Source organism: Myxine glutinosa, chromosome 4 (assembly GCF_964187855.1).
Source record: "Myxine glutinosa chromosome 4, kmMyxGlut1.1, whole genome shotgun sequence".
NCBI classification, from domain to species: domain Eukaryota; kingdom Metazoa; phylum Chordata; class Myxini; order Myxiniformes; family Myxinidae; genus Myxine; species Myxine glutinosa.
Genome location: NC_136264.1, coordinates 1,267,100 through 1,289,136, shown reverse-complemented (window position 1 = coordinate 1,289,136; position 22,037 = coordinate 1,267,100). Strand labels below are relative to the sequence as shown.

The window sequence follows — 22,037 nt, the reverse complement described above, 5'->3', positions numbered from 1 at the left end:
TAAACAGCATTCATATAAAAAATAAACTTTTACTAACATTCATGACATAAACAAATATTTAAATCCGGATGTGAAGTAGTTCCCTACGTTTTGGTGAATACAATTACGAATTCAAAATCGTAATTGTATTCATTCAATTCCAAACGTCATTCCAATCATAAATTGATACTTGAACAAAATACTGTTTTAAATGACAGTTGTATTGGGATATTATAAAACCAGCTCATTATCATCATCTGTCCACTTCCGCATTCGCGGCAGGTTCGTATCGAGTTCATTTCAAAATCATAATTTTATTGAGGAATTGTTTAAACCTCCTACCCACCTTACAACATCCGCTGGGACCCAAATCGTTCCACAGGAGGTTTGGCGGGGCAAGCCCCAAAACTGAGGGAGTAGTTTGGGGACAGACAGACGCTCCTGTTTTATAATATACTAGCAGAAGTACCCGGCATTGCCGGGCGGGGAGGGGAGGGAAGGGGGAAGGGGAGGGGAGGGGAACAGGGGGGAGGGGAGGAGAGGGGGGGAGGGGAGAGGGAGGGGGGAGGGGGAGGGGAAGGCAGAAAGGAAGGAGTAGGGGGGAAAGGGAGGAGCATGGGGGAAAGGGAGGGGGAGGATGGAGGGGGATGGGGAAGGGGTAGGGCGGAAAGGAAGGGGTAGGGGGGAAAGGGAGGGGCATGGGGGAAAGGGAGGGGGAGGGGAGGGGAGTGGGAAGGGGAGAGGGTAGGGTGGAGGGAGAAGGGAGTGGGAAGGTTAGGGGGAGGGGGAGGGGGGAAAGGGAGGGAGGGGGAGGAGGGAAGGGGAGGGGGAGGGGGAGGGCGAGGGGGGAGGGGGAGGGGAGTGGGGAAGGGGAGAGGGTAGGGTGGAGGGAGAAGGGAGTGGGAAGGTTAGGGGGAGGGGGGGAAGTTAGGGGTGAGCGGGAGGGAGGGGGAGGAGGGAAGGGGAGGGGGGAGGAGGAAGGGGAGGGGGGAGGGGAGTGGGGAAGGGGAGAGGGTAGGGTGGAGGGAGAAGGGAGTGGGAAGGTTAGGGGGAGGGGGGGAAGTTAGGGGTGAGCGGGAGGGAGGGGGAGGAGGGAAGGGGAGGGGGGAGGGGGAGGGGAGTGGGGAAGGGGAGAGGGTAGGGTGGAGGGAGAAGGGAGTGGGAAGGTTAGGGGGAGGGGGGGAAGTTAGGGGTGAGCGGGAGGGTGGGGGAGGAGGGAAGGGGAGGGGGAGGGGTGGGGAGGAGAGGGGGGAGGGGGTGGGGGAGGGGGTGGGGGAGGAGAGGGGGAGGGGGAGGGATGGGAGGGTGGGGGAGGGAGGAGGGGGAGGTGGAAGGCGAGGGGGGTGTGGGAGGAGATGGAGGGCGAGGGGGAGGAGATGGAGGGCGAGGGGGTGGGGAAGGGGTAGGACAGAAAGGAAGGGGTAGGGGGGAAAGGGAGGAGCATGGGGGAAAGGGAGGGGGATGGGGAAGGGGTAGGGCAGAAAGGAAGGGGTAGGGGGGAAAGGGAGGGGCATGGGGGAAGGGGAAAGGGAAGGGGAGAGGGTAGAGTGGAGGGGGAAGGGTAGGGGGAGGGGGAGGGGGAAAGGGAGGGAGGGGGAGGAGGGAAAGGGAGGGGGGAGGGGGTAGGGGAGGGGGGAGGGGGGAAGGGGGATGGGAGGGGGACGGGGGAGGGGAGGAGAGAGGGGGAGGGGGAGGGGAGGAGAGGGGGGAGGGATGGGAGTGGGAGGGTGGGGAGAGGGGGAGCAGGGAGGGGAGGGGGAGGGTGGGGGAGGAAGGAGGGGGTGGGGGAGGGGGAGGGGGGAAGGCGAGGGGTTGGGGAGGGGGGGTGGGGAAGGGGTAGGACAGAAAGGAAGGGGTAGGGGGGAAAGGGAGGAGCATGGGGGAAAGGGAGGGGGATGGGGAAGGGGTAGGGCAGAAAGGAAGGGGTAGGGGGGAAAGGGAGGGGCATGGGGGAAATGGAGGGGGAGGGGAGGGGGGAGAGGGTAGGGTGGAGGGGGAAGGGTAGGGGGAGGGGGGAAAGGGAGGGGGAGGAGGGAAGGGGAGGGGAGGGATATAGATGGTTACTGGCAATTGATCACATCCAGAAATGATGTAATCCACACAATTTATGTACTTTACATAACGTTAATAGGAATACATGGCCGTGTCGATGGGAAATACAGTTTTTTGTTTGAAATAAATCACAAATATCAGATGAAAGTGAAAAAAAACCTATGTGGTGTGAATGGCAATGTTCCTCGCTGAAATGTGAAAAAACTGAATTACGTGCGAACGCATAACTGTGAGATTATGGCGGCAAAGTTGGAACATCACATGATCCTAGCAGAAGTACCCGGCATTGCCGGGTGGGGGAGGGGTGACCCGTACATTCCCAACCCGTACATTCGCCCTCTCGACTCAAGCTCGTATTCGATTCGATTCGTATTCGAAATCGAAAGGGGAAAGGGGAAATCCTTCGTATTCGAATTCGTAAACACGAAATATGAATTAAAATTTAATTCATATCACACAAAATCGACACAAAACACGGTCGCATAAAGGTGAAAAAACGCAATGGCTTTTTTCCCTGAATTACGTGCAAACGTGTGACGTGTGACGGGATGGAACATCACGTGATCGCTCTGAGCGAATCAGCGAGCTGCTCGCACAAGCTGAGATTAGCGGGTACTTCGCTGAAATGCGCTGAGCTAAATATGAATAAAAAATAGGGATCTCGTCAAATATGGTCTCGGCCATGTTCGTCCCAGGCTCAATGGCCATGTCTATGCCAAATATCAAGTACGTGAGCCTCTCCGTTTCGGAGTCTATCGGTAACATTACACACACACACAAACTGTGTTTTATATATATAGATATATAATATATACATCTACTATTATATCTTAATTGTCTGTTTCTTTTATCTTCTTTTCATTTCTTATATCTCAATTGTTTACTATCTTCAAAATGCACGTTCATTTTCTGTTTCATGCCAAACTTATCCCATTTTGCCACATTTTTTAGCATTCCAAGCTCTGCACTTTTACCTTGGGGAGTAACGATATGCCTGGGTCACGATGTGATACGTATCATGATACGTAGCCGACAATACGATACTTATTGCAATGCATGCCTTAAATTGTTAATCAAAATATCCATCATCAATCAATATATCATGTGTGTGTGTAATAAAACATAGTATGACCTCTCCAATGCTCTGGAAAACCCTCTTGCTTTTTGCAGGTGATGCCATATTGTGTTATGCAGTACCACATCCCTCAGTATTGCAGACATTAGCTACGTCTCGCTCTGCAGATCAGGAAATTATTAAACTCTGGTCTGATAAATGCACCAAGTCCTTCAATCCTGGAATATCTTAGTCTCATCCTGTCACTCTGGAACGGTTGTCAAACGAACCCACCTACATCGTTGGTCATCTTCTGGAAGAGGTTCAGTCTCTTGAACTTCTCGGCCTCACCATCACCCATGACATTTCCTGGGCTGACCACATAGCAAAGCGGCATCCAAGGGCAGCCGTACACTGGGCATCCTCTGTTGATTTAAGTATTTTGTTAGAAAATCAGAGTTACTCATAGTCTACAAGGCTATTGCCCATACCTCAATGGAGCACTACTCTACTTTATGGGCTGGCTCCCCAGCGTCACATCTGTCTCCTCAATTCCGTGGAATCTAAAGCTCTCAAAATTATTGGAAACCCGCCCCATGATTAGACCGAAGCACCAGAACGGTTTCTCCCACACCGCACGTAGGTCAGGTGGTCTCTATTTTCTACCGTCTAGTCTCCGGTATTGCTCCCCCTGTTCTCTATCAGTCCTCAGGCTCCAAGATGCATGAATCCTTCCAGTAACCCATCCACTCTTTGTTAAACTTCCAAAATGCAGGCTTACTGCACACCTCAACTCTTTTATCCTTCACTACCCTCATCAGTGAAACCTCCTTTCAGAGGCTGTTCTGTCTCTTTCCTCCAGAGCTTCAAGCAAGCAGCGCACCAGTACCTCTTATACCCAATTCCGACCTCCAATTTTCATTACCCCAATTAACATTTTCTAACCCAACCATTTTACTTGTTAATTTCAGTGTTTCCTCCCCTGTCCCTCTCCTCTTTTCTTATTTGTTCGTGCATTTGATTTAGTTTTGTCCCATTTATCAGCACTACCTTGTTCTTCCATGAGCCTCACCTGTAAAGAAAAGAAAACTATAAAAACCTCATCTGTTCATCTTCTCAAACTTGAGACAATTTACCCACCTGCATTCATTCGTCCCAGAAGGCTTGCATGGTGTTGGTGTCCTGTTTTCTGGGGAGTTTGTAGACAGTGTGGTGAGTGTGACGAGAGTGAGTGACAGGTTGATGATGGTGAAAATCATGATTGGAAAGTTCTTGGTGAACGTCATCTCGGGATATGCTCCACAGGTTGGTCGGAGCGATGAAGAGAAGGACCCGTTCCGGTGTATGATAGAGAAGCTGATGGAAAACGTGAAAGATGAGGAAGTTGTTGTGGTAGGAGGAGACCTAAATGGACATGTGGGAAGGAGTATAGACAGTTTTGAGGGAGTCCATGGGGGTTACGGATATGGTGTGAGAAATGGAGAAGGTGAAAGGATTTTGGAGTTTGCTCATGGAGCTGGTTTATTGACTTGTAATACTCAGTTCCAGAAAGAGGATAATAAGCTTGTTGCATACACGTCAGGTGGCTCGACTACCTGATGGTGCGTAGGCAAGATAGGGGGAAGCTCCGGGAAACAAAGGTGATCCCGGGGGAGGAGGCTGTTTCACAGCACCACTTGGTTGTCTGTGACATAAGGGTGAAAGGTGCGAGGAGAGCTCGGCGGGTGAAGTACCAACCGAGAATGAAGGTGTGGAGGTTGAAAGAGGTGACAGTGAGGGATGCATTAAAAGAGAGGCTGAGTAGGGTAGAGGATGATGTGGTTGAGCTTGAAAGTGGTTGGATGTCAATGAAAGATAGTCTGTTGGAGCCGTTGGTGAGGTATGTGGATGGACAAAAGGACCACTGAGACACTCGGAAACATGGTGGTGGGATGATGAAGTTGGAAAGAGCATTGACGAGAGGAGGAAGACGTTCAAGGAGTGGAAGAAGGTGACGGGTACGGGGGCAGAAGAGGCAGGGCATGAAAGTTATAAGGCAGCCAAGAAGGCTGCAAAGAAAGAGGTAGCAAATGTGCAGGAGGCATGTAGGAAAATGTGTGGAGAACGCTTGGATTCGGAAGAGGTTCAGAGAGCGGTATTCAGGATTGCAAAGCAGATAGCGAAAGAGAGATGTGATGTGATGGGTGTGAGTTGCTTGAAGGATGAGTGGGACAAATCGTTGTCGACCCAGATGGAATAAAAGGAAGATGGAAGAGATATATGGAAATACTGTTGAATGCAGAGAATGAATGGGACGGCAACATAGAGAGTAACCCAGTTTTAGGACTGGCAGAGAAGATAACTGAGAAGGAAGTTGAGGAAGCGATAAAAGCAATGAAGAGTAGAAGAGCGGGAGGGCCGACGGGAGTTGTGGGAGATATGTTGAAGGCAGCAGGAAGTTGGGGTGTGAAGAGAATGACAGAGATGTATAATCTGGTGGTGAAAAAAGGCAGCATTCCAGTGGATTGGGAAATGAGTACCCTCGTCCCTCTATACAAGGGGAAAGATGACCCTCTGGACTGTGGCTCGTATCGAGCGATAGTTATTGGAGCATGGAATGAAGGTATTGGAAAGGGTGTTGGAGAAGAGGATCAGGAAGGAAGTGAAGATCGACGAAATGCAGTTTGGATTTATGCCAGGACGAGGAACGACAGACGCGCTTTTTATTGTAAGGCAGTTGCAGGAGAGGTACATGAAGAAGAGGAAGAAGTTGTTTCTTGGGTTTGTTGATCTGGAGAAAGCATTTGATAGGGTTCCACGTGAAGTAGTGACATGGGCATTGAGGAAATTAGGAGTGGATCAATGGTTGATCAGAGTAGTGATGGCAATGTACGAGAGAGCACGCACAGCTGTAAGGACGAAGGACGGGAACAGTGGTGAGTTTGAGGTAAAGGTGGGAGTCCATCAGGGTACTAAGTCCACTACTATTTGTAGCTGTGATGGAGGTGCTGGCTTGGAACGTAAAGGACGGATTACTGTGGGAGTTGTTGTATGCAGATGATCTGGTGTTGATTGCGGAGAGCATAGATGGACTAAAGGAGAAGATGAACAAGTGGAAGGAATGTATGGAGGCAAAAGGTCTGAAGGTGAATATCGGAAAGACAAAGGTGATGGCAAGTGGTAAAGCATGTGGTGAGGTGGAAAGAACTGGGAAGTGGCCGTGGGCTGTGTGCAGGAAGGGTGTCAGAGTGAACTCCATTCAATGTACAATGTGCGCTGAGTGGGTTCATCAAAAATGTAGTGGTCTGAGAGGGTCATTAACCACTGTGGCAGCTACATTCAAGTGTAAGGTGTGCACAGAGGGAGCTGCAGATGTAGGAAATGTTGAGTTGGATCTTGGAGATGGCGTGAAGCTGGAAGGTGTAAAAACATTTTGCTACCTAGGAGACATGCTGAATGGAGAAGGTGGATCAGACTCGGCAACGGTTGCTCGAGTGAGATGTGCATGGAAGAAGTTTCGGGGAACTGAGTGGCGCGCTGATGAGGAGGGGAGTGTCGTTGAAGCTGAAGGGAAAGGTGTATGCTGCATGTGTGAGAAGTGTTATGATTTATGGCAGCGAGACATGGGTAATGAACGTAGAGCAGCAACGAAGGCTGGAAAGGGTGGAAATGCGAATGGTTCGGTGGATGTGTGGAGTATCGTTGAGAGAGAGGAAGGCAAATGATGAATTGCGAAAGATGATGGGAATAGAGCCTGTGATGGATGTTGTGAAGAGGAACAGGTTGAGGTGGTTTTGTCCTGTGTTGAGGAAGGATGAAAGTGACTGGTTGAGAAGAGTAATGGAAATGAATGTAGAAGGAAGTAGAGGACGGGGAAGACCGAGAAAGACTTGGCTGAAGGTGGTGGAAGAAGAGATGCGGGCAAGGGGGTCAACAAGGAGAGATGTAGAAAATAGGGCAAAATGGAGAAGATTGTCATGGGGCCCACAAGGCTAACCCTTGCTCTAGCAGGGAAAATGGCCTTAAAATACCTGTTGTTGTTGTTGTTGTTATTCATTCGTCCTCTTATTAGTCCCCTACCGGTGTACACCGGAGTGTACTATAGGTTTGTACTCCGTCCCTCCATCAGTCAGTCTGTGCGTCTGTCAGTCTGTCAGTCTGTCAGTCCGTCACGCAAAGAACAGTTTTCCGGACTTTTTTTCTAAACTCTTAATGCTAATGATTTCAAACTGGGTACATGGTTTCCTCATGATAAGTTACAGATCAAGTTCGAACTTCACGACGTTTCGATCATTTTTGACAAAGTTATGGCACTTTGAACTTTGGGAATTTCCCCAACAGTTTTCCGGACGACAGACTGCCGGTAGGGGACATGCATTGCAGCGCAATACTCAGAATGCTTGTTCTTTCCCATTATTTTTCTCTCAGAGCCAGAGGAGGCACAACACTGAAAATCGCAAAACAGCCTCAATAGGATTGACAGAGGATTGACAGTTAACAACAGACACATCTGAGGTGGGATGTTGGTGAAACACAATTATTACTTGTGTTTCACACAGCTAAAGTTTCACAAAACAAACCAGAGCAGCACTCGGTAGAGCGCACACCTCCGCCAGGCTGAACAGTTTCTGTTTGGTGTCCCACTGATCGGCTGGATCTGGAGCCGGACCTGAACCAAAATCGAATCGGCTTGTTCTTGTCGCCTAACCAACTAATCCACCAAGTTTTGTAATAATCCGTCCATAACTTTTTTATATATGCTGCTCACAAACAAACAAACAGGGGCGAATACATCATCTCCATCCACCTTTGGCGGCAGAGGTAATGAAACAAAATGTTACATACCATTTTTATAATAACTCTTCTATCGACAGTTTATCGTATTGTCACAAAGATTATCATGATCCTTCAATATTTTTGTATATATCGTTACACCCTTGTGTCCCCGTTCTCCTACCCTCTTCACCCACACCCCCAGAAAGTGAGACAGGTCAAGTCTCACTTTCTTTGTATTTCATGTTTGTTTCCATTTGCTTCATTTCCCCAGATTGTCTGTATGCCATCTCTTCTCATTCAGCTTCTCTTTTGCAGACCCCGTCTTCCATTTATTTATCTTTCAATCATCTCACCATGCATCTGTGGCTACGTGCACGTCACCATCTTTCCCTATACTCTACTTTATTTCCTTCCTCTTCTTATCCAATTGGTCACTTACAACCCCATTCCCACCATGACCCGTGTCCCCCTTTCCTTCCACCCTTAGACATTTCGACAGGTGCTCATCCGGGATGGAAAGTTTGATACAATCATTGTGTTTTACAACTTGGTCTTCATGCAGCGTCTGAAGAACAACATTTTGAGTCTCGCTTCTACCCAGGCAATTATCATGCTGTGCTCAACACCCAGAATCATATTTTATCCACTACCTTTGGGTTGGCACATTCAAAGGGCAATTTTCATGTATCATACTATTGAAAACGTTTTTTGTTATCGAGTTAATTTAGAATCCCGAGGTTGTGTTTTGAAGACAAAAGCCATGCAACAAAGGAATTGAATGCATTTCACCAGAGGTTGTGTAGAAAAGTAGCCAAAGGGAAGTGCACAAGCCTGCAATCAAACGTGGGTCTTGGACCTGTTTCAGCTGGAATTCATCAGCAAGACAAATCAACTTAAAATACCAAGCTTGCCCAGTAGGCAAGGACAAATACATATAAACGTTGAACCCTTTAAAAACATTCACAGTCAGGCCCCTGCCATTAGTTGTTTGATTCAAGGCATTATATTCCATAAACAAACATGATGTCAGAGGATGCCAGAGTTAACTTGTGCAAAAACAACATACCTGTCTGAAACGAGCATGAAAATTGGCTGCGACATCAGTCTGCAAGTGATCACAGACAGGTTTACATTGGTAGAAATTCCTTCCATGAGCCTATCGCTCTTGCAGAAAAAAAAAAAACCTGTTGACTTAATCCAACCTTGCAGCCTTGCACACATGTCATCTACCAAATCACATGGCCCACCTGATCTCTCCCTGTTTGATGTTGCACCATTCTTTGATCGGGGCCACTTCCAGTTGGTCAGGAGACTGGTCGGCGGATTTGTTAACAACAGACACAGCTCATTAGGACAATAGGACATCCCAAGTATCTTTACTGGGATTTAATTCTGGAGATCGTGTAGGCCAGTCCATGTGAGGGATGTTGTGTTCCCGGAGTAAAGAGTTGACAACACGTACATGGTGTGGTTGGGTTTTGTCATCCTAAAAGTTGAAGTTAGGACCTTGCTGTTAGACCAAAGTTGTTATAGGACCTTGCTGTTGGAGGTCTTTGTTAAAGAAGGGCCAACGATGTTAAAGGACCTTGTTTTGTTAACTTTGTTAAAGGACCAAAGTTCAGACCTTGCTGTTGGAGGTCTACAGAGTTAAGGATGGGAGAGAAGGTGCTGTTGGCAGGGAGTGGGAAAGAGGGGAGGGAAGGTGGAGGCAGAAGAATGTGGATTGGGGTGATCATGGAGGTGGCAGGACGCTGGGAGCGCGGAAAGGTGGTGGGACGATGGCGAAGCAGAGAGGGGTGGGGATGTTGGGGAAGTAGAGAGGGGGTGGGACGCTGGGAACACAGAAAGGTGGTGGGATGCTGGCGAAGCAGAGAGGGGGCGAGATGCTGGGAAGCAGAGAGGGGTGGGATGTTGGTGAAGTAGAGAGGGGGCGGGATGTTGGGCACACAGTAATGGGGCGGGACGTTGGGCACACCGTAAGGTGGTGGGACGATGGCGAAGCAGAGAGGGAGTGGGACGCTGGGGAAGTAGACAGGGGATTGGATTCTGGGGAAGTAAACAGGGGGCGGGATGCTGGGAAGCAGAGAGGGGTGGGGATGTTGGGGAAGTAGAGAGGGGGGTGGGATGTTGGGAACACAGTAATGGGGCGGGACGCTGGGAACACAGAAAGGTGGTGGGATGCTGGGAAGCAGAAAGGTGGTGGGATGCTGGGAAGCAGAGAGGGGATTGGATTCTGGGGAAGTAGACAGGGGATGGGATCCTGGAGAAGTAGACAGGGGATGGGATCCTGGGGAAGTAGACAGGGGATGGGATCCTGGGGAAGTAGACAGGGGATGGGATCCTGGGGAAGTAGACAGGGGATGGGATCCTGGGGAAGTAGATGGGGGATGGGATCCTGGGGAAGTAGACAGGGATGGGATCCTGGGGAAGTAGACAGGGGATGGGATCCTGGGGAAGCAGAGAGGGGTGGGGATGTTGGGGAAGTAGACAGGGGGTGGGATGTTGGGAACACAGTAATGGGGCGGACGCTGGGAACACAGAAAGGTGGTGGGATGCTGGCGAAGCAGAGAGGGAGTGGGACGCTGGGGAAGCAGAGATTGGACAGGGTCCAGGAGAGGCAAAGAGGGGGCGTGAAGGAAGCAAAGAGAGCGTGGGGAGTGAAGGATCAGACATAGTACCCATATATCATAGATCAGACATGGGCCTTGGCCTTGTAGACTGTGATTAGCTCTGATATTCCAAGGGAAGACTTGGATTGACAGAGGATGCTAATAATGTGGCTGGCTTTGGATGCCAGCTTTGCTATGTAGTCAGCCCAGAAAATATCATGGTTGATTCTGAGGCCTTAGACGTTCAAGAGACTGAACCTCTTCCAGAAGATGACCAAGGAAATGGATGGTTGGATTGTTTGATGACCCTCCCAGAGTGATAGGGTGAGACTGCGATTTTCTAGGACTGAAGGACATGTTTTCCTTATTGACCAGTGTCTATTAATTTCCAGATTAGTAGAGAGATACTCAGCTGCTGTCTGTTTAGTAGAGGGATGGGGTACTGTACAACACAATGTGATGTCGTCGGCAAAAAGGAAGAAAGGTGTTTCAGAGCATCAGAGAGACCTTCATCCAACTCCTCTGCAGCAGCACGGACACCCACACATCATGTCTGAAGAGAATCTACAGACCATTAGCACCCTTAAAGGGCATACATCACATATGCTCCACAATAAAATCAACCAAGAGCTTCAGAACCACTTCCTGATCAGCCACAAACCTTAAATCAGAGCAGGCAAATGCTACTTCCCTGATAAGATAACCCATGGCACCTGGACCTTCAACAGATGGAGGGAGAGCTCATCTCCAAACGTTCAGAAAAATATCAAGATCTCAAACAAGCTACCCTGGCTCTGATCTACTCAGATATGACTGAATCAGACCCAACGGGCTGCACACTAGGGTTCGATGATTTGGCTCCTACATTCACAAAGACGTCTCACACAAACTACACAGCACCTTGTGGAGGAGTGCAGTTTTCATGGCTTTAATGAGGGCTCAAATAAGCTATAAAGTTTGGGTAAAAGGCGTGGTACTGGCGAAAGACCGCTAACTTTACCTACAAAAATGCCATATGCAAGAAGAACGAGCAGAACACACTGATGGGGGAAAATTAACATTTTTGGCTTCCACACAGTTCTCAAGCTACTGATTGAAAAGGATACTTGCTTATAACCCGAGAGGATAGTGTCCATTTATTTTCAGAATTTGTCCAACCTGGATTGGATGTGGGCGGAGTCCCTCTCCCAATTCAATATACGTCTCCCAATAAGGATGTGGGCGGGGCCATCTGTTTATCGTTTTAAAAAAAAACTATTTGTTAGATAGGTAATTTTAACTCAAATTCACACTACTACTTGGGAAAAAATAGTGCATTTAGATATTGTGTACTTTGTATCAAACATTATGTAGGTCACTTCGCTGATGGGAATATTAAGGGTGGTGGGGGAAGAGAGAGAAGAGGGAGGGGAAGAGCAGGGGAACGGGGAGGGGGAGCAGGAGGAGGGAGCAGGGGTGTCCGTTGATGAGGAATGGCTGGCTTGGTAAATGAACACACTCCTGGACAACTTGACAGCATACAGTGTACATATGCGAGTATAACACAGACAAAAGGACAGTTTTTTAATTGAAGACTTCAACTATGAATCACCATTTATAAGGAATGACTGGCTTGGAAAGTGCTAGCTCGCTGCTTGGAACACCCCTGGAAACCTTGACAGTGAAGGAACTGCGCTCCAACGCGAGTTGAAAGAATTGACGCGACCAAAGACGGAATTCGTCCGAGTTGCTTTATTGAAACAAAACAGCTCAGGTATTCTCACAAGCCCGTTTATCGGGCAACAATATATATACACATTTATGTCGGGAAGTTTGCCCGGCAAAAGCTATACCGGGCATGCCCGGGTATCAAGGGCGAGCCTTGGAAAGGCGAGTCTGGACCTGCCCGGGCGTGTTTGGCTGCGGCCTGGCAAGTCGAGGCTGGGCATGCCCGGGTGCTCTGGGCGAGCCCTGAAAAGGCGATAGCGGGCATGCCCGGACGCTCTGGGCGAGCCCTGGAAAGGCGATAGCGGGCATGCCCGGACGCTCTGGGCGAGCCCTGGAAAGGCGATAGCGGGCATGCCCGGACGCTCTGGGCGAGCCCTGGAAAGGCGATAGCGGGCATGCCCGGACGCTCTGGGCGAGCCCTGGAAAGGCGAGAGCGGGCATGCCCGGGAAAGACGAGACCGGGCGTGCCCGGGAGGTTCGGGCGTGCCCGGGAACAGTGAGTCCGGGCATGCCCGGGAGAGGCGCGTCTGGCCGTGTTCTGGCCGGTGCAAGGCGATTATGTACATCCAGCGGTAACCGCTACACACGCCCCTCCAGAATCGACCTGCACCGGCAGGGTCAATTTAAGGGGGGTCCGGATGACCCGGCCGAAGCGACCCCTGGAGGGTCGTGGGGAGGGGTCTGACGTGGTGGTGGGTGGTCGAGCGGGGGGAACTGTGGACGGGGGGCGGCCTCGCCGCGGAGGAAGGGCCAACCGTGGTGGTCGGTCGACGTCCATGTGCGCCGGTTTGAGGCGGTCCACAGAAATCCGGTCCGGCCGGCCGCCGAAGTCGACGATTAAAGACTTGTCGCCCCGTCGCAGGACCCGGAAGGGCCCGTCGTACGGCGGCCGGAGTGGCCCCCGGTGCGCGTCATGACGCACAAAGACGTACTCCGCTGTGCGAAGCGCCGGGGGGACGTAGGACTGGGGGCCACCGTGGCGGGACGTCGGCACGGGGGCAAATCGTCGGGCGGCCTCCTGGAGGTCCGAGCGCTGGCGAGCGGCGGACCAGGGACTGGTAGCGTCAGGCACGAATTCGCCCGGGACGCGGAGTGGCTGGCCGTAGACGAGCTCAGCGGCGGACGCCTGGAGGTCTTCCTTGGGGGCCGTGCGAAGGCCCAAAAGGACCCACGGCAGCCGGTCGGCCCAACCGTCGTCCTGAAGGCCGGCCATGAGTGCGGCCTTCATGGAGCGGTGAAACCGCTCGCACAACCCATTGGCTTGGGGGTGGTAGGCCGTGATGCGGTGCAGCGTGACCCCCAACGAACGGGCGACCGCGCCCCAAAGCTCAGACGTGAACTGTGGGCCGCGGTCGGATGAGATGTCCGCTGGTGCGCCAAAGCGCGCGACCCAGGTGGCGATGAACGCCTGCGCCACGTCGGCGGTGGTGGTGGAGGTGAGGGGCACGGCCTCCGGCCACCTGGTGGTCCTGTCCACCATGGTGAGCAGGTGGGTGAACCCCCGCGAGGGGGGCAGGGGACCCACCAGGTCCACGTGGACGTGGTCGAAACGCCGTTCAGGCACGGCGAAAGGTGCCAGCGGGGCCTGGGTGTGGCGGTGGACCTTGGCTCGCTGGCAGGCCGTGCAGGCGTTGGCCCAGTCGCGGATGTTTCGTCGAAGGCCGTGCCAGACGAAACGCGCCGACACCAGCTTCTGAGAAGCTTTCCGGCCCGGGTGAGAAAGGCCGTGGATGGAGGCGAAGATGCGGCGCTGCCAGGAAACGGGCACGATGGGGCGACGCTGGCCCTGGGAGACGTCACAGAGCAGGACGGTGCCCGCGAAGGGGATGTCGGCCAGGCGGAGGCCCGTGTCCGCCACGCGGAGTGCCTGCACCGAGGCGTCGGTGGTCTGGTCGGCCGCCATGAGCGTGAAGTCCACGCCGAGGTGGACCGCGTTCGCGCTGGCCCGCGAAAGGCAGTCGGCCACGGCGTTGTCTTTGCCGGCGACGTGCTGGATGTCCGTGGTGAACTCCGACACGGCGGAGAGGTGGCGCTGCTGGCGGGCCGACCACGGCTCCGTGACCTTAGCCATTGCGTAGACCAACGGCTTGTGGTCGACGAAAGCCGTGAACGGGCGGCCCTCCAGGAGGTGTCGGAAATGGCGAACGGCCAGGAATAGCCCGAGCAGCTCGCGGTCGAACGTGCTGTAGTTTAACTCGTTCGGCCGGAGTTGCCGGCTGAAAAAAGCGAGTGGCTGCCAAACCCCGTCCACCCATTGCTCATGGACGGCGCCCACCGCGTAGTTGGAGGCGTCCGTAGTGAGGGCGATGGGCGCGTTGAGCACCGGGTGAGCCAGCAGCGTTGCGTCGGCGAGGGCCCGTTTGGCACTGGCGAAGGCCGCGTCCATGGCCGCGGACCAAACAATGTCATGCTTGGCCGGCTTGCCCCGGAGGGCCTCGTAAAGGGGCCGCATGAGCTGAGCAGCGCGGGGCACGAATCGGTGATAAAAATTCACCATGCCGAGGAACTCTTGGAGGGCCTTGATGGAACGGGGAGGCGGGAACGTGGTGATGGCCTCGACCTTGGTCGGCAGCGGCACGGCCCCGGTCTTGGTGATGCGGTGGCCCAAAAAGTCAACGGTCGTCGCGCCGAAGTGGCATTTGACCGGGTTGACAATTAAGCCGTGCTCGCTGAGGCGACCGAACAGTGTTCGGAGGTGGAGGAGGTGCTCGGCGCGGGACGTGCTGGCGACGAGGATGTCGTCCAGATAGACGAAAAGAAACGGCAGGTCGCGCAGCACGCCGTCCATGAAGCGCTGGAACGCCTGGGCCGCGTTCTTGAGGCCAAACGGCATCCGCAAAAATTCGAACAGGCCGAACGGCGTGATGACGGCCGTCTTCGGGACGTCGGCCGCCCGGACAGGTACCTGGTGGTAGCCCCGTATCAGGTCAATTTTCGAAAAGATGACCCGTCCCGCCAAACGGGCGGAAAAGTCCTGAATATGCGGGATCGGGTACCTGTCGGGGGTGGTAGCGTCATTGAGACGGCGGTAGTCGCCACACGGGCGCCATCCACCCCCCGGCTTTGGCACGATGTGCAGTGGCGAGGCCCACGCGCTATCGGAGCGCCGCACGATGCCGAGGTGCTCCAACGCTTCGAATTCGGCCTTTGCCACGGCGAGCTTGGCTGGGTCGAGGCGGCGGGCCCTGGCGTAGACCGGCGGGCCCGTAGTGGGTATGTGGTGCTCGATCCCGTGCCACACTGCGACGGCCGAAAACGTCGGCCGCGTGAGGGCCCGGAATTCCATGAGCAGGCGAGCGAACTCGTTCGTTGCCGGGAGGGCGCACGCCAGTTCGGTCGGCGCGGAGCTGCTCATTGTGCACGCCAGGGAGCTGAAGGTCTCGGCGTGGACAAGGCGACGTCGTTTGACGTCGACCAGCAGCCCGTGCGCGCAGAGGAAGTCGGCGCCCAGCAAAGCCACGGGGACGCTGGCGGTAACAAAAGTCCATTGAAAGCGCTGGCTGCCGAAGCAGAGGGTGACGACGCGTGGGCCGAAAGTGCGTATGGCCGAGCCATTAGCAGCAACCAAAGAGGGGCCGCAAACTGCGTCCAGCCTGTCCTGCTCGGAGGCAGGTATGACGCTCAGTTGGGCGCCGGTGTCGCACAGGAAACGCCGTCCAGACGCTTTGTCCCGAATAAACAGCAAGTTGCCCGAGTGGCCGGCGCTCATGGCTGGGAATGAACGCCGGCCCGGCCGTTTCCCGACCTGCCGAAAGTGCACGGGGCCGGCACGTCCGAGCCTTGTGTCCGAACCTGGCGTGGTAATAACACCACGCCCGGTCAGGTGGAGGCCCCGGCCGTCGTGTCGGAAGTGGGCGGTGTGGCGTGGCGGCCGCCAGTTGCACCGGCAGTTCGGCCTCCAACCGCGCAGGGCGCTCGGGCGTCGTGGGCGTCGCCTCGGACGGCGGCTGGCTCCAGGTAACCGCGCCGATGTGCTGGCCCGCCGAGGAGATCTTATCGGCTTCCCTGGCGAGGGCGCGGGAATCCGTGATCAACGTGCCAGCCAGGGCGAGGCGTACCGGGTTAGGCAGCTGACGGAGGAACAGCTCCCGGAACAGGAATGCCGGAGAGTGCTCGCCGAGCAACGAGAGCATATAGTCCATGCGCTCGGACGGGCGCGTGTCGCCGAGCTCGGGCAGGTCAAGCAGGCGCCGTGTGCGTGCTGCCGGTGAGAGGGCGAAAGCGCCGAGGAGGAGCGTCTTCAGCGCGTCGTATTTGTCAGCAGCCGGCGGGTGCTGGAGGAGGCTCAAGGCGCGGGCCGCGGTGGCGGAACCAAGCGCCGCCACAACATGGTGGAAGCGGGTGTCGTCTGCAGTGATGCCTCGCAGGGCGAACTGGGAGTCCGCCTGGGCGAACCAAACAGCCGCGTGAGCCTCCCAGAAGGTAGGCAGTTTAAGCGTCACTGCCGTATCCATGTCGGTAGGTCACCAATGAAGGAACTGCGCTCCAACGCGAGTTGAAAGAATTGACGCGACCAAAGACGGAATTCGTCCGAGTTGCTTTATTGAAACAAAACAGCTCAGGTATTCTCACAAGCCCGTTTATCGGGCAACAATATATATACACATTTATGTCGGGAAGTTTGCCCGGCAAAAGCTATACCGGGCATGCCCGGGTATCAAGGGCGGGCCTTGGAAAGGCGAGTCTGGACCTGCCCGGGCGTGTTTGGCTGCGGCCTGGCAAGTCGAGGCTGGGCATGCCCGGGCGCTCTGGGAGAGCCCTGAAAAGGCGATAGCGGGCATGCCCGGACGCTCTGGGCGAGCCCTGGAAAGGCGATAGCGGGCATGCCCGGACGCTCTGGGCGAGCCCTGGAAAGGCGATAGCGGGCATGCCCGGACGCTCTGGGCGAGCCCTGGAAAGGCGATAGCGGGCATGCCCGGACGCTCTGGGCGAGCCCTGGAAAGGCGAGAGCGGGCATGCCCGGGAAAGACGAGACCGGGCGTGCCCGGGAGGTTCGGGCGTGCCCGGGAACAGTGAGTCCGGGCATGCCCGGGAGAGGCGCGTCTGGCCGTGTTCTGGCCGGTGCAAGGCGATTATGTACATCCAGCGGTAACCGCTACAACAGTATACATGCAAAACTCCGACAAAAGCACAGTTTTTTAAATTAAAGACTTCAACTATTAATCACAAGTATCGCAGGTCCCAGTAGAGTGACACCCTATCCTATAGAAGTCTGAATTAAGACAAAAGTGCAAAATGAGGGATGACAGCCATGCTTACATAAATACACTTAGTTATAAGAATCGCTAATTTCTGAAATTTTTCAGATCTCACTCCAGATTGACACTTTAGTCCACGGGATCCGATTCGCAAATCCGAAGCCAGATTTCGATTTTAACTTTAATTAGTCTGTGAGAGGTCATCATGGTTCCAAAGGCAAGGCATCTTTAAAAAGGCCGAACAAAATGGCGGCTTAAGAACTCAGCGATGTGATAGAGTGCTGACCGAGATGGCGCGTCACCCTTTTGGTAAGGCTTACAGTCACGTGAAAAAGTAAGTACACCCCATGTAAAGTTTTGACTTTTTCAACATATTTCAACATACAGCTATTTGATCTTCATTTCAACAATATTGACAGATAAAGGTGATACTAGTACCGACTGCAAAGCCGCAATGAGCCGGCGAAGCCAAAGCCTCTTGCCACTATTTTACCCATCACTATGGTATCAGTAGGTTAGGTAGTTGGTAGTAGGTAGGTGTAGTAGGTACCGTACCTGGTAAGACTTGGTAAAAGAGGAATGCAGACAGTCCTCCCCAATACCTGCATACCTCTTGCCACTATTTTACCCATCACCATGGCATCAGTAGGTTTGGTAGTAGGTAGGTAGGTAGTTGGTAGTAGGTAGGTGTAGTAGGTACCGTACCTGGTAAGACTTGGTAAAAGAGAAGAGCAGAGAGTCCTCCCCAATGGCAATACCTGCATACAATAAATGTCACAAGAAGCTTAAGGAAGTAACTATACGATGTGCTAGCTTAGGGCCTATTTTAAGAAATTTTAACTGGGCTTAACATACGTTTTCACAGTATGTGTGTAGTCTTCTAACTTCAGTCGCTGTCTGGCGCCAGGGCTGGTTCTCTGACTCTCCGGGCACGGCAGCTTCCTCCACCAGAAGACGTTAGCTTGCAGTGATTAATTCGGTGAATTCCGTCTCAACTTCGGATATTTCCGGCCGTGAAAAACTATCCGTATTTCTAAACTAAATATGTAAACCGCTTATACCGTATTTCTGGCCGTGAAAAACTATCCCATACGGCCGCGAGATTTCTAAAAAATAATTCTTCGTCAATGTTAGAATATTTGACGCCGTTTTCACCATCCGAAACGCGTAATAAGCTTTAAAAAAAATATTTTTTCAAATGATCGAATCTCATTGGTTCTGGTGTTTGATGACGATTTTCGTTGAAGATAACGAGGTTGGTCTTAACGTATTTTAATTACTAATGAGAGGTTTCATTAGATTGTGAATCAAAGAACGACGGGTGAAACAAACTCCTATTGAACTTTTTCGCAATTGTTTTATGCAAACTTCCGCATCCGGTCGATGGCGCCCACCATTGAGCGCTTTCATTTTAGAAATATTTTTGCAAATGCTCGACTCTCATTGGGTCCGGTGTTTGGTGACGCGTTTTGTTGAAGATAACCAGGCCCGTGCGGGCCGATGTTGGTCTTAAATTATTTTATTAATACATCGGAGGTGCATAAGATTGTGAATCAAACGACGACGGGTGAAAGAAACTCCTAATGAACGTTTTAAATTTGTTATGCATACTTCCGCCTCCGCAAGATGGCTGCGCCCACTGTGCTTCGGATTCCCGAGCCAAGGCATAATCAGGTTTTCAACATAATACGTACTCGTTTATTGACAACACCGGCTTCGCCGGCTATAATATAACAAATATCATGAAACATTTACATTTTGTAGTCCATTGTATAATTTAAATAAACATAAATGCAAATTTCGCATGTGGAAAAAGTAAGTACACCCTTACATTTATCACTACTTCAAATACCTAAAATTAGAATCAGGTGCACTAGCTCAGGTGCAAATGATTAGAACATCCTTAGAGAGGATCTTGGAGGAACCAGTCTTATTTAAACCTCAGACATTTAGTTTGGTTTGCTCTTTGTTGTTGAAGTGTGCGGCGTCACCATGCCCAGATCAAAAGAGCTCTCTGAGGCCTTCAGAAAGAAGGTTATAGATGCCTACGAGTCTGGGAAGGGATTTAAAAAGATCTCCAAACAATTAGAAATCAATCATTCGACTGTCCGGAAGATCATCTACAAGTGGCGAAGATTCCAAACAACTGCCAACTTGTTCAGGCCAGGCCACCCCAGCAAGTTCAGCCCGAGAGCAGACCGCAAGATGCTGAAAGAAGTCTCTAAGAACACCAGAATGTCATCACAGGACCTACAGGTAGCTCTTGCCACTGTTGATGTCAGAGTGCACGAGTCTACCATTAGAGAGTCTGCACAAATTTGATCTACATGGGAGCTGTGCCAGGAGGAAAGCTTTGCTGTCCAGAAAGAACATCAGGGCAAGACTAAAGTTTGCCAATGAACACCTAGGCAAAGACCAGCACTTCTGGAACAATGTGCTCTGGACAGATGAGTCAAAGGTAGAGCTATTTGGCCACAGTACCAGAAGACATGTTTGGCGAAAACCAAAGACAGCATTTGACCACAAGAACCTGATACCATCTGTAAAGCATGGTGGTGGAAACATTATGGTTTGGGGCAGCTTTGCTGCATCAGGGCCTGGGCAGCTCACCTTCATAGAATCCACTATGAATTCTTCATTGTACCAGAGGGTGCTTGAGGATAATGTGAGGCCATCTGTCGGAAAGTTGAAGCTCAACCGAAGGTGGACCTTGCAACATGACAATGACCCTAAACATACCAGTAAATCCACCAAGGAATGGCTGAAAAGAAATAAATGGAGGGTTCTTGAATGGCCAAGTCAAAGCCCGGATCTAAATCCCATCGAGATGTTGTGGGGGGATTTCAAACGAGCTGTGCATGCAAGAAACCCCTCAAACATCGCACAGCTGAAAGAATTCTGCATGGAGGAGTGGGCAAAAATTTCTCCCAGTCGATGTCAGAGACTGGTAGACAGTTATAAGAAACGCCTACTTGAGGTTGTTTCTGCCAAAGGGGGCAATACCACCTATTAGAGCCAAGGGTGTAATTACTTTTTCCACATGCGAAAAATGCATTTATGTTTATTTAAATTATACAATGGACTACAAAATGTAAATGTTTCATGATATTTGTTATATTATATTACATTTATCTCTCAATATTGTTGAAATGAAGATCAAATCGCTGTATGTTGAAATATGTTGAAAAAGTCAAAACTTTACATGGGGTGTACTTACTTTTTCTCGTGACTGTATTTTGTTTTTATGTTATGAGCACCCTCTGAAGTATCTTCAAAAGGGGTGTTTAAATATACCTAGACATCCAGTTTTCTTTCGTGCACACCCTTGGAGTTCCCTTAGTATGCTTGCAAAGTTTCGGGCCACTAGGTTTCATGGTTTTGGAATTGTGGAGGAGACACATACACACACCACTATCTGAGTTGTCTTTTATTATTATAGATTGTTATGTTACCAACAGCATGGTAAAATGTTACCAATAACTCAGTCAACCTGTTTAGTCAAGCTGTATTGTGTGTGTGTGTATGCGTGTGTGTGTGCAGTCTCCCAATCTGTCTCCGATCCCACCCATACCCATGAGTCCCTCCAATGCTGCGAGGTCACCCATCTGCGTGCCTGGCCATCCAAACATAACCGTGAATTCTCTGAATCAAAGTGGACACCCGGGCAGCATGACCCCACGAAGCAGGCAAGCGAGAGAAGAATTGCAACTGTAATTGCAATTTATTGAATTGCAACTGTATTCCAAAACACTGATGGTTAGACAAAGAGGCAGGAAGAGAGAAAACTAGAACGGCACCCGGTAGAGTGCATACCTCCGCTAGGCTGAACACTTTACGTTTTGTATCCCACTGATAGGCCGGATCTGGATCCGAACCAGAACCAAAATCGAATCGGCTGATTCTTGTAACCTACCCAACTCTTCCACCTAGTTTTCTCATAACTCGTCCACAACATTTTGAGATATCTTGCTGTATATCGTTTTTGTCCCGAGAATCTGTCAATCGTGAATAATGACTTTAAAATTATATTATCCAGATGTGGATTTGCACCAAAATCCCCAAAACAAACAAACAGACAGGCAAGTGAAAACATACAGTAACTTCTGTTCACCTTCAGTGACGGAGGTAAAAATATAGCGTGTCAGGGAGACATCAAATTATCTCAAGCATTTACAAATTATGCCTCGATCTCCAAATTGCAGCAAATATCACAAATAATTGTTTAATTAAAATATTCATCTGAACGAAAATACAGTATTACATCCTTTTGGCTTCATAGCTTTTAGGTATTTATTGATTTTCTTTCTGATTTATTGATCTGTTTGCTTATCAATGCTACGTCTGTTATTAATTGTTGAAAGATAGATCGAAAAAGCAGTTGGAAAATAGTGCTGGTACAAGTTTCTTTATATTTCATAATGATAGTTGGAGGTCCAATGGGTTAGTGATTTGGACAGTTTATGAAGAGCGAGAACGTGTTGTGACGTTTTGTGAGTTTGAGTTTGAAACAATTTGAGATGGATTTCATTCATTTACCAACTTGAGAAAAAAACAATGAAAACTTTTCACAATTCTAATTAGATATGTTCAGCAGTTGTTTGTCAACATTTTTATGACATGGATAAATAGATTTGAGGTGTTTGAATTGGAAAATATGTCATTTAAATAATTTAATGCTGCTGC

General features: G+C 51.0%; 1 protein-coding gene across 1 annotated transcript in view; it reads left to right on the top strand.

Annotated features, from left to right (window-relative positions):
• Positions 1–22,037, top strand: part of RB1 (RB transcriptional corepressor 1) — a 286,072-nt gene that overhangs the window by 216,508 nt on the left and 47,527 nt on the right. The window contains exons 14-15 of the mRNA XM_068111807.2: positions 8,328–8,441; positions 20,895–21,040. Of these exons, the coding sequence (XP_067967908.2) occupies positions 8,328–8,441; positions 20,895–21,040 (260 nt within the window). The remainder of the gene's footprint in view (positions 1–8,327; positions 8,442–20,894; positions 21,041–22,037) is intronic.